The 17,061-nt window shown below is 42.9% G+C and overlaps 1 protein-coding gene across 6 annotated transcripts in view; it reads right to left on the bottom strand.

The window, feature by feature from the left end:
* NDRG4 (NDRG family member 4) overlaps positions 1-13,710 on the bottom strand; it is a 66,780-nt gene extending 53,070 nt beyond the window's left edge. For 3 of the 6 annotated variants that reach the window (XM_069966403.1, XM_069966405.1, XM_069966409.1), the window contains exon 1: positions 3,731-3,815. In XM_069966403.1, coding sequence (XP_069822504.1) covers positions 3,731-3,788 — 58 coding nt within the window. In that variant the 5' untranslated portion in view covers positions 3,789-3,815. Of the gene's footprint in view, positions 1-3,640; positions 3,695-3,730; positions 3,816-13,328; positions 13,429-13,539 lie in introns of those variants that run through there. The other 3 variants (XM_069966407.1, XM_069966404.1, XM_069966406.1) reach the window with 3 other exon arrangements.
* Positions 13,711-17,061: the final 3,351 nt, after the last annotated feature.

Raw genomic sequence — 17,061 nt, 5'->3', positions numbered from 1 at the left:
ACACTGTACTGTAGAGAGGAGATACCAGACACACAGCAGTACAGGACATGTAGTATCACACTGTACTGGATAGAGGAGATACTAGACACACAGCAGTACAGGAAATGTAGTATCACACTGTACTGTGGAGAGGAGATACTAGATACACACAGCAGTACAGGACATGTAGTATCACACTGTACTGTAGAGAGGAGATACTAGACACAGCAGTAAAGGACATGTAGTATCACACTGTACTGTAGAGAGGAGATACTAGACACACAGCAGTACAGGACATGTAGTATCACACTGTACTGTAGAGAGGAGATACTAGATACACACAGCAGTACAGGACATGTAGTATCACACTGTACTGTAGAGAGGAGATACTAGACACAGCAGTACAGGACATGTAGTATCACACTGTACTGGATAGAGGAGATACCAGACATCCAACCATTGCTTGTACTTAACTAATACTAGGATTTTACCAGTAAAATGGCCACTTTCATTGGTCAATTAGCTAGAGTTTTTACACATGCCACAGATCCTGACTGTCTGTAGCATTGTATGTTGAGTCTGGTCTCAATTTACGATGGTCCGGAAAGGAACATTGTATGTTGAAAATATTGTATCCTGAGGCCATTGTAAGTTGAGGGAGCACTGTACTGCTTGAAAGTACACTTGGTCATGGTACTGGTATTGCCCTAATGGCAGTGTCCTCTTACAGTAGGATAAGGAGCCCTAGCACATTGTGGTAACAGCTCAGGAATGGTTTGAGGAACATGACAAAGAGTTAAAGATTTGGACTCCCCAGTTCTCAATCTGATCAAGCATATGGGAGATGACCTAGAACAAGTTAGATCCATGGAGGCCCCACCTCACAACTTACATCTGCTGCCAGATGCCGGAGTCTATACCTCAGGTTTTAACAGCATAAGAGGGTCTACACAATATTGGGAAGGTTGTTTTTATGTTATGACTGACTGGTATATGTCTCTGCAATGGCCAGGCATGTACTGACACTTGACAAAAACCCCATAAACAGACATCATCTTATCACTCAAGTGTGAAAGGTTCTGTCAAATGGAGGGAACACTCTGCTGCTGGACCTATTTGTCACTTACAGAACTTTCATTCTCCCTCATTCTTCTCATCTATCAATTGCCCCGCTTCCAGACTCCTCTGTCCCTTCCAGACTTGACTGCCCTCCCTCCAGACTCCTCTGTCTCTTCCAGACTTGACTGCCTTCCTTCCAGACTCCTCTGTGTCTTCCAGACTTGATTTCCCTCCTTCCAGACTCCTCTGTCTCTTCCAGACTTGATATCCCTCCTTCCAGACTCCTCTGCCTCTTCCAGACTTGACTGCCCTCCTTCCAGACGCCTCTGTCTCTTCCAGACTAGACTGCCCTCCTTCCAGACTCCTCTGTCTCTTTCAGACTTGACTGCCCTCCTTCCAGACTGCTCTGTCCCTTCCAGACTTGACTGCCCTCCTTCCAGACTCCTCTGTCTCTTCCAGACTTTATTGCCCTCCTTCCAGACTGCTCTGTCCCTTCCAGACTTGATTGCCCTCCTTCCAGACTGCTCTGTCCCTTCCAAACTTGACTGCCCTCCTTCCACACTGCTCTGTCTCATCCAGACCTTACCTTCACAATCCCTGACACTTGCTGTCAGTAGACCTGAAGTACAGAATCTACAATCACAGATGTGTCAAGTGGTGGCCTGCATACCTGACCTGTCATGTCCATAGCTGCTGGCTGCATAGAGGACAAGGTATGCTGATAAGATGAAGACACGTGGCCTCTTCAACAGAGTGACCCCATCCTGCAAGGGTAAATGGACCAGTACTACAGGGATTCTGTTAACCCCTTTGGGTAGGTGCCATCATCATTTTCGGCACCATCAGCTACTTTGTCTGGTGCATATTTCCTAAATATGTTTGATAAAAGTGTCTTCCTTTAGGTGCAAAAACGCTTGTAATCTTTGATGGACAGTGTAACGAAGGTGGGGAGATATTGGGGGAGATTTATCAAAGGGTGTAAAATTTAGACTGGTGCAAACTGCCCACAGCAACCAATTACAGCTCAACTTCCAGCTCTGGTGAAAGGAAAGAGGAGCTGTGATTGGTTGCTGTGGCCAGTTTGCACCAGTCTAAATTTTACACCCTTTGATAAATCTCCCTCATTAAGTTCATTTTTCTACAAGATACTTTACTGGGATAAATAAAGGTGAGGGAACTGTTTACGGTAACCAAATGGACCAGACCAAAGGTGTATTCCTACCTTTGGGACCCTAACCTATCTGGGGTACAGGAGTCCTAATACTCCAATTTGCTAAAACTGTGCAGCAGCGATCTGCACATAATTTAAAGGGAAAGTCCGGTGACATTTTTTTATTAAAGCATTGTGTTGCCCCCCAAAAGTTATACAAATCAACAATATACAGTTATTACAGGAAATGCTTATAAAGTGCTTTTCCCTGCACTTACTACTGCATCAAGGCTGCACTTCCTAGATAACATGGTGTGCAGGCTGTGGCTGCTGGAGAGGATGATGGCAGGGGGACACTGAGAGACACAGGGCCCTGGAGGGACACTGAGCATCCCCCTGCCATCATCCTCTCCAGCAGCCACATCCCGCACAGCTCTGGGAGTCGGGTCGTGACATCACCATTTTATCTAAGAAGTGAAGCCTTGATGCAGTAGTAAGTGCAGGGAAAAAGCACTTTATAAGCATTTCCCGTAATAAGTGTATATTGGTGATTTGTATAACTTTAGGGGGGGCAATACAAAAATTTTCGCCGGACTTCTCCTTTAATAAAGATGTGCTCTTTTTCATTTAAGTCTATGGAAAGAGTTTAGAAAGCGTCAACTTCTCTCCACTGATATATAGTGTGCCCTACTTGTATAAAGTAGAAATATACTGTACTTTTGCGGATTTACATCTGTGATCTGTCACCCACTGGAATGTGTGGCGGGGTCCTGGCCCACCATCCATCTGTATATAGCATCCTTATCCCTGCTGGACATGCCTCTGCTGCTACCGCCATGTAACTATGAGCTCTAAAGAAAGGTGTCTGCTATAGTAACATAAAGCCACCATCGCAGGGTGCAGGACAGCAGCTGCTAACTCCCACACCAGCCTGACCCAGGAATCTGACTTTGTTGTGGACAGATGAATATACCAGACTTGGTAAAGGTTAGACTGTAGTCTTTGGTTCTTAATATATCATTGCCATCTAAAGAACTGTGGCTCACTGTTGGCACACTTTATAGACATGCCAATCACAGAGCAGAACACAATACTTCTTGACTCACAATGATTTATTGCCCAACCTTGTTATCGGCTTTTACTAATGCACCTAAGGCATAATGGATGCAAATCCTGATAGAACACAGGAACCTGGTAAACTTAACTTATACTTATGGCCATAGAATTCAAGCGTCACATAAAGTCTCTTAGTGGGTGGGGGTAGTGTCGGTGCTGAGCACACAGGGGGGCAGCAGGTTGTTTGCTGCTGAGTCATTCTCCATGTCACAGTGAGAAGTGTGAGATGCGCAGATTATGGATCAGGATGTGTGAAACTGCTCATTCCAGGCTGAGGGGGAATGCAGCAGCCAGTCTTCCTGCATCCTCTAGCCCCCACAATTCAGAAGAACTTACCCCATCCAGAGTCCATCACACTTCCAAGCCATTCTCCTCTATGGAGCTAGGATCACCCCCTCCCCAACACTACACAAGCTGGACACTCACCTCTCTCCTCCCCATGCCACAGAGATATCAGGGAGGAAAACATCTCCGGCATCCGCATGCAGAACCCTCACTCCACCTCCCATGCCACAGACCAACTCCCAGAGATCCTGCCAGGACTCCTCCTAGCTAGCACATCCCACATCCAACCCATCACCTACCTCTCCCCCTGATACTACCACTCCCAACATATCATCATCTACCTATCCAACATGTACTACCACTCCCAACATATCACACACCTATCCACCATGTACTACTACTCCTAACAACCTAACATATACCATCCACCACATACTACTACTCCCAACATATCATCACCTACCTATCCACCATGTACCACTACTACTGCTAACATATCACCTACCTATCCACCATATACTACTTCTACTACTAACAACCTAATATTTACCATCCACCACATACTACTACTCCCAACATATAATCATCAACCTATCCACCATGTACTACTACTCCTTACATATCATCTACCTATCCACCATGTACTACTACTCCTAATAACCCAACATATACCATCCACCACATACTTTAGCACAAAGAAAAAGTGATAAAAGCGGTGGCTTTCCTGGCACAGTGTGTCTGGACCAAGAGTCTGATGTCGGATTAATGGGTTTCTTCAATGTAACTGGACACTGAATCCACGTTCTAGCAAAAAAAAAAAATTCTTTTTTTGCATTCAGCTACACAATTCGAGGAGGCCACCCACCATCAGGCATCAACCACATACTACTACTCCCAACATGTCAACACAATTACCTACATATCCACCACATCACCATCACCTACCTCTCCACCACATACTACAACTACAATAGCGACGTTTTGGTAGATGCAACTGTCTTTTTAAAAGCCCTTTGAAAGGCAGTTGCATATGCCGAAGCTTTGCTATTCTTTGCTGATGGGTGTAAAATAAAGCACCTTTTTGAAGCAGATTCTGTTGACCCGCTGTATGCGCTGTGACCTGTTGCTTTTGCTGGATTCTGTTGTGGGCTGGCATATGCCGAACTTGAGTTTAATGGTGGAACAGTGAACTCCTATGCTGGCTTTTCTCCTAGTCCACATACTACTACTCCCAATATATCAACATCACCTACCTATCCCCTCCTAACAATACCAACATATCATCTTCTACCTATCCACCACATACTACTACTCCTAACATATCATTATGTACATCTTCACCACATACTACCGCTTCTATAGTATGTCCTGCAGGAAGAGGTGTATTCCTTCCAGTCTGATACTGTGCTCTCTAGATCTCCTGAACTGTCCAGAACTGTCCAGATCAGTAGCAAATCCCCACAGAGAACCTCTTCTGTTCTCGACAGTTCCTGACACAGACAGAGGTGGCAGCAGAGAGCACTGTGTCAGACTGGAAAGAATACACCACTACCTGCAGGGCATACAGCAGCTGTACTGGAAGCCTTGAGATCTTTTAAATAAAAGTCACTTACAAATCTGTATAATTTTTTTGACACCTGTTCATTTGAAAAGCAAAAAAGATCACTGAAGTGCCCCTCTATATCTGCCATTGCCGCACATGGAAATGTCCGAACTATTAAGATATGAAGGTGTTTATCTTGCATAATGACTGCTGTAAATGAACTGCACAATGTCAGACCTGCAGTAACCTCCCATCCCACAAAACATGGAATGAAAGGGGATCAAAAAAAATCATCTACCCCAAAATGGTATCCATACAAACTGCTCAAAAACTGAGCCCTCAAGCAGAACTGGGGATTGAAAATAAAAAAAAGTATAATGATAGAAAATTATGTAAAAAAATCAATAAATGAATAAAAAGTTTCCACAAAACCCAGACACATTAGGTATCCAGCTGTACTTGTACTGACCTCCCAGAAAGGTCAAATACAACAAATATAACTACCTCTCCATCACACACTACTAATCCTATAATAACCCATCATCTACCTCTCCACCACATACTACTACTCCTATAATAACCCATCATACCATCTACCTCTCCACCACATACTACTACTCCTATAATAACCCATCATACCATCTACCTCTTCACCACATACTACTACTCCTATAATAACCCATCATACCATCTACCTCTCCACCACATACTACTACTCCTATAATAACCCATCATACCATCATCTACCTTTCAACTACATACTAATACTACTACTCCTATAATAACCCATCATACCATCATCTACCTCTCCACTACATTTTAATACTCCTATAATAACCCATCATACCATCATCTACCTCTCCACCACATACTACTACTACTCCTATAATAACCCATCATACCATCATCTACCTCTCCACCACATACTACTACTACTCCTATAATAACCCATCATACCATCATCTACCTCTCCACCACATACTACTACTCCTATAATAACCCATCATACCATCTACCTCTCCACCACATACTACTACTCCTATAATAACCCATCATACCATCATCTACCTTTCAACTACATACTAATACTACTACTCCTATAATAACCCATCATACCATCATCTACCTCTCCACTACATTTTAATACTCCTATAATAACCCATCATACCATCATCTACCTCTCCACCACATACTACTACTACTCCTATAATAACCCATCATACCATCATCTACCTCTCCACCACATACTACTACTACTACTATAATATCCCATCATACTATCATCTACCTCTCCACTACACACTACTACTCCTATAATAACCCATCATACCATCATCTACCTTTCAACTACATACTAATACTACTACTCCTATAATAACCCATCATACCATCATCTACCTCTCCACTACATTTTAATACTCCTATAATAACCCATCATACCATCATCTACCTCTCCACCACATACTACTACTACTCCTATAATAACCCATCATACCATCATCTACCTCTCCACCACATACTACTACTACTCCTATAATAACCCATCATACCATCATCTACCTCTCCACCACATACTACTACTCCTATAATAACCCATCATACCATCTACCTCTCCACCACATACTACTACTCCTATAATAACCCATCATACCATCATCTACCTTTCAACTACATACTAATACTACTACTCCTATAATAACCCATCATACCATCATCTACCTCTCCACTACATTTTAATACTCCTATAATAACCCATCATACCATCATCTACCTCTCCACCACATACTACTACTACTCCTATAATAACCCATCATACCATCATCTACCTCTCCACCACATACTACTACTACTACTATAATATCCCATCATACTATCATCTACCTCTCCACTACACACTACTACTCCTATAATAACCCATCACACCATCATCTCCCTCTCCACCACACACTACTACTTCTATAATAACCCATCATACCATCATCTACCTCTCCACCACATACTACTACTCCTATAATAACCCATCATACCATCATTTACCTCTCCATCACATACTACTACTCCTATAATAACCCATCATACCATCATCTACCTCTCCACCACACACTACTCCTATAATAACCCATCATACCATCATCTACCTCTCCACCACATACTACTACTCCTATAATAACCCATCATACCATCATCTACCTCTCCACCACATACTACTACTATTCCTATAATAACCCATCATACCATCATCTACCTCTCCACCACATACTACTACTCCTATAATAACCCATCATACCATCATCTACCTCTCCACCACATACTACTACTACTACTCCTATAATAACCCATCATACCATCATCTACCTCTCCACCACATACTACTACTCCTATAATAACCCATCATACCATCATCTACCTCTCCACCACATACTACTACTCCTATAATAACCCATCATACCATCATCTACCTCTCCACCACATACTACTACTATTCCTATAATAACCCATCATACCATCATCCACCTCTCCACCACATACTACTACTCCTATATTAACCCATCATACCATCATCCACCTCTCCACCACACACTACTACTCCTATAACCCATCATACCATCATCTACCTCTCCACCACATACTACTACTCCTTTAATAACCCATCATACCATCATCTACCTGTCCACCACATACTACTACAACTCCTATAATAACCCATCATGTCATCATCTACCTCTCCACCACATACTACTACTACTCCTATAATAACCTATCATACCATAATCTACCTCTCCACCACATACTACTACTACTCCTATAATAACCCATCATACCATCATCTACCTCTCCACTACACACTACTCCTATAATAACCCATCATACCATCATCTAATTCTCCACTACACACTACTACTCCTATAATAACCCATCATACCATCACCTACCTCTCCACCACATGCTACTACTCCTATAATAATCCATCATACCATCATCTACCTCTCCACTACATACTAATACTACTACTCCTATAATAACCCATCATACCATCATCTCATCTCCCCCACACACTACTATTCCTATAATAACCCATCATACCATCATCTAACTCTCCACCACATACTACTACTACTCCTATAATAACCCATCATGCCATCATCTACCTCTCCCCCACACACTACTATTCCTATAATAACCTATCATACCATCATCTACCTCTCCACTACATTCTACTACTACTCCTATAATAACCCATCATACCATCATCTACCTCTCCACCACATACTAATACTCCTATAATAACCCATCATACCATCATCTACCTCTCTACCACTTACTACTACTCCTATGACCCATCATACCATCATCTACCTCTCCACCACATACTACTACTCCTTTAATAACCCATCATACCATCATCTACCTGTCCACCACATACTACTACAACTCCTATAATAACCCATCATGCCATCATCTACCTCTCCATGACATACTACTACTCCTATAATAACCCATCATACCATCATCTACCTCTCCACCACATACTACTGCTACTATAATAACCCATCATACCATCATCTACCTCTCCACTACACACTACTCCTATAATAACCCATCATACCATCATCTACCTCTCCACTACACACTACTCCTATAATAACCCATCATACCATCATCTACCTCTCCACTACACACTACTACTCCTATAATAATCCATCATACCATCATCTACCTCTCCACCACATACTACTACTCCTATAACCCATCATACCATCATCTACCTCTCCACTACATACTAATACTACTACTCCTATAATAACCCATCATACCATCATCTACCTCTCCACTACATACTAATACTACTCCTATAATAACCCATCATACCATCATCTACCTCTCCACCACATACTACTACTCCTATAATAACCCATCATACCATCATCTACCTCTCCACTACATACTAATACTACTACTCCTATAATAGCCCATAATATCATCATCTACCTCTCCACCACATACTACTACTACTCCTATAATAACCCATCATACCATCATCTCATCTCCCCCACACACTACTATTCCTATAATAACCCATCATACCATCATCTAACTCTCCACCACATACTACTACTACTCCTATAATAACCCATCATACCATCATCTACCTCTCCCCCACACACTACTATTCCTATAATAACCCATCATACCATCATCTACCTCTCCACCACATACTACTACTCCTATAATAACCCATCATACCATCATCTACCTCTCCACTACATACTAATACTACTACTCCTATAATAACCCATCATACCATCATCTACCTCTCCACCACATACTACTACTCCTATAATAACCCATCATACCATCATCTACCTCTCCACTACATACTACTACTCCTATAATAACCCATCATACCATCATCTTCCTCTCCACTACATACTACTACTCCTATAATAACCCATCATACCATCATCTTCCTCTCCACTACATACTACTACTCCTTTAATAACCCATCATACCATCATCTACCTCTCCACTACACACTACTCCTATAATAACCCATCATACCATCATCTACCTCTCCACTACACACTACTCCTATAATAACCCATCATACCATCATCTACCTCTCCACTACACACTACTACTCCTATAATAATCCATCATACCATCATCTACCTCTCCACCACATACTACTACTCCTATAACCCATCATACCATCATCTACCTCTCCACTACATACTAATACTACTACTCCTATAATAACCCATCATACCATCATCTACCTCTCCACTACATACTAATACTACTCCTATAATAACCCATCATACCATCATCTACCTCTCCACCACATACTACTACTCCTATAATAACCCATCATACCATCATCTACCTCTCCACTACATACTTATACTACTACTCCTATAATAGCCCATAATATCATCATCTACCTCTCCACCACATACTACTACTACTCCTATAATAACCCATCATACCATCATCTCATCTCCCCCACACACTACTATTCCTATAATAACCCATCATACCATCATCTAACTCTCCACCACATACTACTACTTCTCCTATAATAACCCATCATACCATCATCTACCTCTCCCCCACACACTACTATTCCTATAATAACCCATCATACCATCATCTACCTCTCCACCACATACTACTACTCCTATAATAACCCATCTCATACCATCATCTACCTCTCCACTACATACTAATACTACTACTCCTATAATAACCCATCATACCATCATCTACCTCTCCACCACATACTACTACTCCTATAATAACCCATCATACCATCATCTACCTCTCCACTACATACTACTACTCCTATAATAACCCATCATACCATCATCTTCCTCTCCACTACATACTACTACTCCTATAATAACCCATCATACCATCATCTTCCTCTCCGCTACATACTACTACTCCTTTAATAACCCATCATACCATCATCTACCTCTCCACTACACACTACTCCTATAATAACCCATCATACCATCATCTACCTCTCCACTACACACTACTCCTATAATAACCCATCATACCATCATCTACCTCTCCACTACACACTACTACTCCTATAATAATCCATCATACCATCATCTACCTCTCCACCACATACTACTACTCCTATAACCCATCATACCATCATCTACCTCTCCACTACATACTAATACTACTACTCCTATAATAACCCATCATACCATCATCTACCTCTCCACTACATACTAATACTACTACTCCTATAATAACCCATCATACCATCATCTACCTCTCCACCACATACTACTACTACTACTCCTATAATAACCCATCATACCATCATCTACCTCTCCCCCACACACTACTATTCCTATAATAACCCATCATACCATCATGTACCTCTCCACCACATACTACTACTCCTATAATAACCCATCATACCATCATCTACCTCTCCACCACATACTACTACTCCTATAATAACCCATCATACCATCATCTACCTCTCCACCACATACTACTACTCCTATAATAACCCATCATACCATCATCTACCTCTCCACCACATACTACTACTCCTATAATAACCCATCATACCATCATCTACCTCTCCACCACATACTACTACTCCTATAATAATCCATCATACCATAATCTACCTCTCCACTACATACTAATACTACTACTCCTATAATAACCCATAATATCATCATCTACCTCTCCACCACATACTACTACTACTCCTATAATAACCCATCAAACCATCATCTCATCTCCCCCACACACTACTATTCCTATAATAACCCATCATACCATCATCTAACTCTCCACTACATACTACTACTACTCCTATAATAACCCATCATACCATCATCTACCTCTCCACTACATACTAATACTACTCCTATAATAACCCATCATACCATCATCTACCTCTCCACTACATACTACTACTACTCCTATAATAACCCATCATACCATCATCTACCTCTCCAACACATACTACTACTCCTATAATAACCCAGCATACCATCATCTACCTCTCCACCACATACTACTACTCCTATAATAACCCATCATACCATCATCTACCTCTCTACCACTTACTACTACTCCTATAACCCATCATACCATCATCTACCTCTCCACCACATACTACTACTCCTTTAATAACCCATCATACCATCATCTACCTGTCCACCACATACCACTACAACTCTATAATAACCCATCATGCCATCATCTACCTCTCCATGACATACTACTACTCCTATAATAACCCATCATACCATCATCTACCTCTCCACCACATACTACTGCTACTATAATAATCCATCATACCATCATCTACCTCTCCACCACATACTACTACTCCTATAATAACATGTCGTCATCATCCACCTCTCCGCCACATACTAACATACAACTACTCCTATAATAACCCATCATACCATCATCTACCTCTCCATCACACACTACTACTCCTATAATAACCCATCATACCATCATCTACCTCTCCACCACATACTACTACTCCTATAATAACATGTCGTCATCATCCACCTCTCTGCCACATACTAACATACAACTACTCCTATAATAACCCATCATACCATCATCCACCTCTCCACCACACACTACTACTCCTATAATAACCCATAAAATCATCATCTACCTCTCCACCACATACTACTACTCCTATAATAACCCATCATACCATCATCTACCTCTCCACCACACACTACTACTCCTATAATAACCCATCATACCATCATCTACCTCTCCACCACATACTACTATTCCTATAATAACCCATCATACCATCATCTACCTCTCCACCACATACTACTACTCCTATAATAACCCATAAAATCATCATCTACCTCTCCACCACACACTACTACTCCTATAATAACCCATCATACCATCATCTACCTCTCCACCACATACTACTACTCCTATAATAACATGTCGTCATCATCCACCTCTCCGCCACATACTAACATACAACTACTCCTATAATAACCCATCATACCATCATCCACCTCTCCACCACACACTACTACTCCTATAATAACCCATAAAATCATCATCTACCTCTCCACCACATACTACTACTCCTATAATAACCCATCATACCATCATCTACCTCTCCACCACATACTACTACTCCTATAATAACCCATCATACCATCATCTACCTCTCCACTACATACTACTACTCCTATAATAACCCATCATACCATCATCTACCTCTCCACTACATACTAATACTACTACTCCTATAATAACCCATATCATCATCTACCTCTCCACCACATACTACTACTCCTATAATAACCCATCATACCATCATCTACCTCTCCACCACATACTACTACTCCTATAATAACCCATCACACCATCTATCTCCATCACATACAACTACTCCTATAATAACCCATCATACCATCATCCACCTCTCCACCACATACTAACATACAACTACTCCTATAATGACGCTGCCAGAAGCGGCTGCTGTCCAGTAACTGTGACGTCACACGCCCCCTCCCTATCTATGTAGCTAGGCTGATGTGACGTCATTACTCTTTGTGTCTGTTTTCCGCCGTGCACCCCCCTCCCCATCTGCGCGCCCGCTCCTGCAGGCTGTCGGGTGATGTCGGCTCCTCACAGATGTCGCACAGAGCCCGTTACCTGCCCAGACTTGTATCTTGTGTCGCAGCAGCTTCATTGTCGTGCGGCTGTGACAGCGGTGGAGTCAGGGATGAGAGGGAGACGGAGGGAGTGACCCAGTCAGTGCAGACACACCGGGCAACCTGGGGGGAGGGGGGGGGCGCACAACATCCTCAGCATCAGCACCGTACATCTGCGGTAAGCCGCCCCCGAACACCCCCGGTATACTCACTGTCACCCCCGGGCTCCGCTGCTTACTAGGAGGGGCCCCTCGGTCCGCAGCCTCCGGCAGGTGAACAGACAGCGGGAGTAACAGGCGTGAGGCGGCTGCGTCAGTGGGGAGGGCCTGCGACATGAGGTGGAGCCGGGATGTGAGAGAGGGGAGCTGCCACGGCTCTGCTTAAACACTCAGTGCTGCTGGGACACTGTGCTTCCATATACATAATGCACGCTATGTATCCAGCATTGTCACTCTCTAGCTGTAGTGGAAACTGCACACTGCTATGGACAGAACACCCCAATGACTATAATGGCAGTAACTGAGCTACTCCTTCCTACCACATCCACTGGCTGGGCTCTGCTGTGTGTGCTGAGGGGGAATAGCCACTGTTAGACCTCTCCTCACATCAGGAAACCTAGCAGCATTAGCTCCTTCTGGCATCTGCCATTGGGATACAGTGTATGGCTGGGGGGTGCCGCCAGCATGGTCAGCTTCTGGCAATGCTTGAGGTGTATAAATCTTTAGTATATGTGCAACAGGCTTATATTTTCTAATGTTCATTTGGCTTCTTTTGCTGTGTTGCAGGGATTCTTCGTTCTTGAGAATGTGACAAATAGAGATGAGCGAACCTGGAGCATGCTCGAGTCCATCCGAACCTGAACGATCGGCATTTGATTAGCGGTGGCTGCTGAAGTTGGATAAAGCCCTAAGGCTATGTGGAAAACATGGATATAGTCATTGGCTGTATCCTTGTTTTCCAGACAACCTTAGAGCTTTATCCAACTTCAGCAGCCACCGCTAATCAAATGCCAATCGTTCAGGTTCGGATCGACTCGAACCCAAACCCGGTTCGCTCATCTCTAGTTCTAAATCCAACCTCGTGTAAGCTTTTCAGAGTCTGTTCCGAGGCCCCTATAGATTGATGGGGGTCTCCCCCATACACAACTCTCTACAGACACCCAGGGGTAACACATAGGAACCCCCATATGACATTAGTTATTTGTTCCAATACCAGGCTATCCTTACATCCAGACTCCCGACTCCAGACTGTTTAATCTTTACAGTAGTAATCGGGCTCCACTACTTTGGCCCGGTCTTGGTTCTTATACAGCAGCTGTCCGTACCCAGATGGCAGCCATTTCTGGCACCTGAATGTTGTGTCCATCCAGGGCTGTAACCAGAGAGCACTGAAAAGCAGAAAGAAGTAGGAGTCAGCTCACTGCTCCCATTTAGGATTGTAACCTGGTCACAAGGATGGAGTATGGGACAAAGACTGCAGGTCGAGTCCTGAGAACAGAGACAAGGATGTATATTGTACTCCAGCAAAGAAGAAAAAAACTTTAACTGTATTCTAAACTTGTTACAACATATATCGAGCCGCTATAAAGCTCAGCTCTAACGCAGACGCGTTTCACACAGAGGTCCATTTTTAGTCATAGCTTGAGTTTGAAACATGTCGGGGTTAGTGCTGTGTTTTATGATGCATCAATGCACTGCTAGAGCTGGGTATATCCTTGTGTCTTGGTTATTAACCAGAGAACACTATTTCAGTTCACTATAGACCACAGAGCAGTGATAAGAAAATGCTCTAACATCCTGAAGTCTGTGACCATTGCCGATTCAGAGATCCTAGGAGCTTTGGATTCTTCCCTGTATACTGAATGCCACCCACTGTACCGGAAAAACTCCCAAGGTCAACTCTGGGAGGTTTACTTCTCATCTCTTTAGTTCTTGTATCTTCATTCATCCTGTTAGGAGGGGTTGTATGTCTCAGGTTGGGACACCACCCAGCTGGCATATGGAGCCTTATAGAAAGGTTCCATAGGGAAAGTAGCTCTACTCCAGAGGGAAATGGCTTGCTTCCTAGTGCCATCTATTAGAGCTAATTTTCCTGTAAGTAACAGGTGGCAAACATGCGGCCCTCCAACTGTTGCAAAACTATAATTCCCATCATGCTTGGTCAGCTAAAGCTTCGGCTGGTCAGGCTTTATAGGTATTGTTGTTTTGAAGCAACTGAAGGGCTGTGAGCTTGACGCCTCTGTTGTAAGTCAGTGCCTGAACCCTTAAAGAGCCCTGACATACGACTAGAGATCATCACTAAGGTAGCCATGTGTAGACAGCTGTTCCGTGGCTCCCATGGAGATTCCGCTATGATAGGCCAGGCTGTTTTAATGTGACCATACAAAAACTATAAAGACAGAAAAGTCAGGGAAGAAAAAAAAAAAAAAAAAAAAGTAGTACAATGATTTGTTAAGACTAATGCAATTTTTATTTTTGTACAAGATTTTTAAAAAATTGCATCAGAATGTCATGACGGAACAACTTGCAATTCATCCTGCTAAGGCGGGCAGCCAGAGGCCCCCACCCTGTAAGCTCAGTGATCAATATCCATCAGTCAGCCGACAAGGGGCAGTGCTGTCAGCCTGAAGTCTCTAGAGCTGCACACTGATAGCACAATCTGCTCCCAGCCAAGCTGGTAGTCATTGCTAGGCTGCAGGCCACAGCTTTCTCAGTGTAGGCAGTGTAAAATCATCTTACCCTTGTGAATAATGAACTCTGCTCAATCATGACCATTGCCATGTGGTACTACAAATACTTGCATGTCCTGTATGTCCCTATTGCTCTAACACAGCTGCCAACCTACACATTAATCGGTGTAGTATGCTGTATGTCATAAATTTGTCTCTTTATGGGTAACCCGGTTTTACAGTCCCATTCATAGCTTAGAGTGTCAGGTGATGGGAGAGCAAAACTTATCTTACATGTTCTCCTGTCCAGAAATACTTCATAGTTCAGGGAAGCCAATCAGACGGGCTCTCACGATAAGGATGTCTGCATAGTGTCAGGGGCTGTCATTACTATTCTAGGAGCAAAGAGCTCATGGCAGAACAATGACATTGTACCCCCTATGCATGAGGGAGGACACTCTATAGCAGGGATGGGGGAACCTTCGGCACACCAGCTGTTGCAAAATTACAATTCCCATCAAGCCTGGACAGCCGAAGTCCCTGCTCTATAGTATGAGAATGTCTGTCCTCTATAGGCATCCATTTACCCTATAAGTACATCAGGTGTCCAGGAAAAGTTGTTTTTTTTTTAAAAAAAAGTCCAGACCAGATGTGTCAAACTCAGGCCCTCCAGCTGTTTTAAAACTACAATTCCCATCATGCCTGGACAGCCAAAGCTTTAGCATGATGGGACTTGCAACGGCTAAAGGTCCTGAGTTTGACATCCCTGGTCTAGACCTTTCCAGAAATCTCCTAGCTGTTGGTGTCTGTCTCTGTTTGTGAGTTTGCAAATCCAATTTTCTGTAAGTTCACTCATCTCTACCAAGGACCCTTTCTGGAGGGGGGAAATAAATATTTTCCATGACTACCATTTAATCCCTTCTCATTCATGTTGGTCAGTATTGGGAGTCTCAGGAGAGCCCCATACACCTTATACTGAAATACAAAGTGTATGGAGACCTTTAGTCATCCATATGGGTACAGGTGCGCAGACTGTAGTCATATAATTTACAATATATTTGTCTCA

Source organism: Dendropsophus ebraccatus, chromosome 4 (assembly GCF_027789765.1).
Source record: "Dendropsophus ebraccatus isolate aDenEbr1 chromosome 4, aDenEbr1.pat, whole genome shotgun sequence".
NCBI lineage: Eukaryota > Metazoa > Chordata > Amphibia > Anura > Hylidae > Dendropsophus > Dendropsophus ebraccatus.
This window is presented reverse-complemented; position numbering and strand designations above follow the sequence as displayed.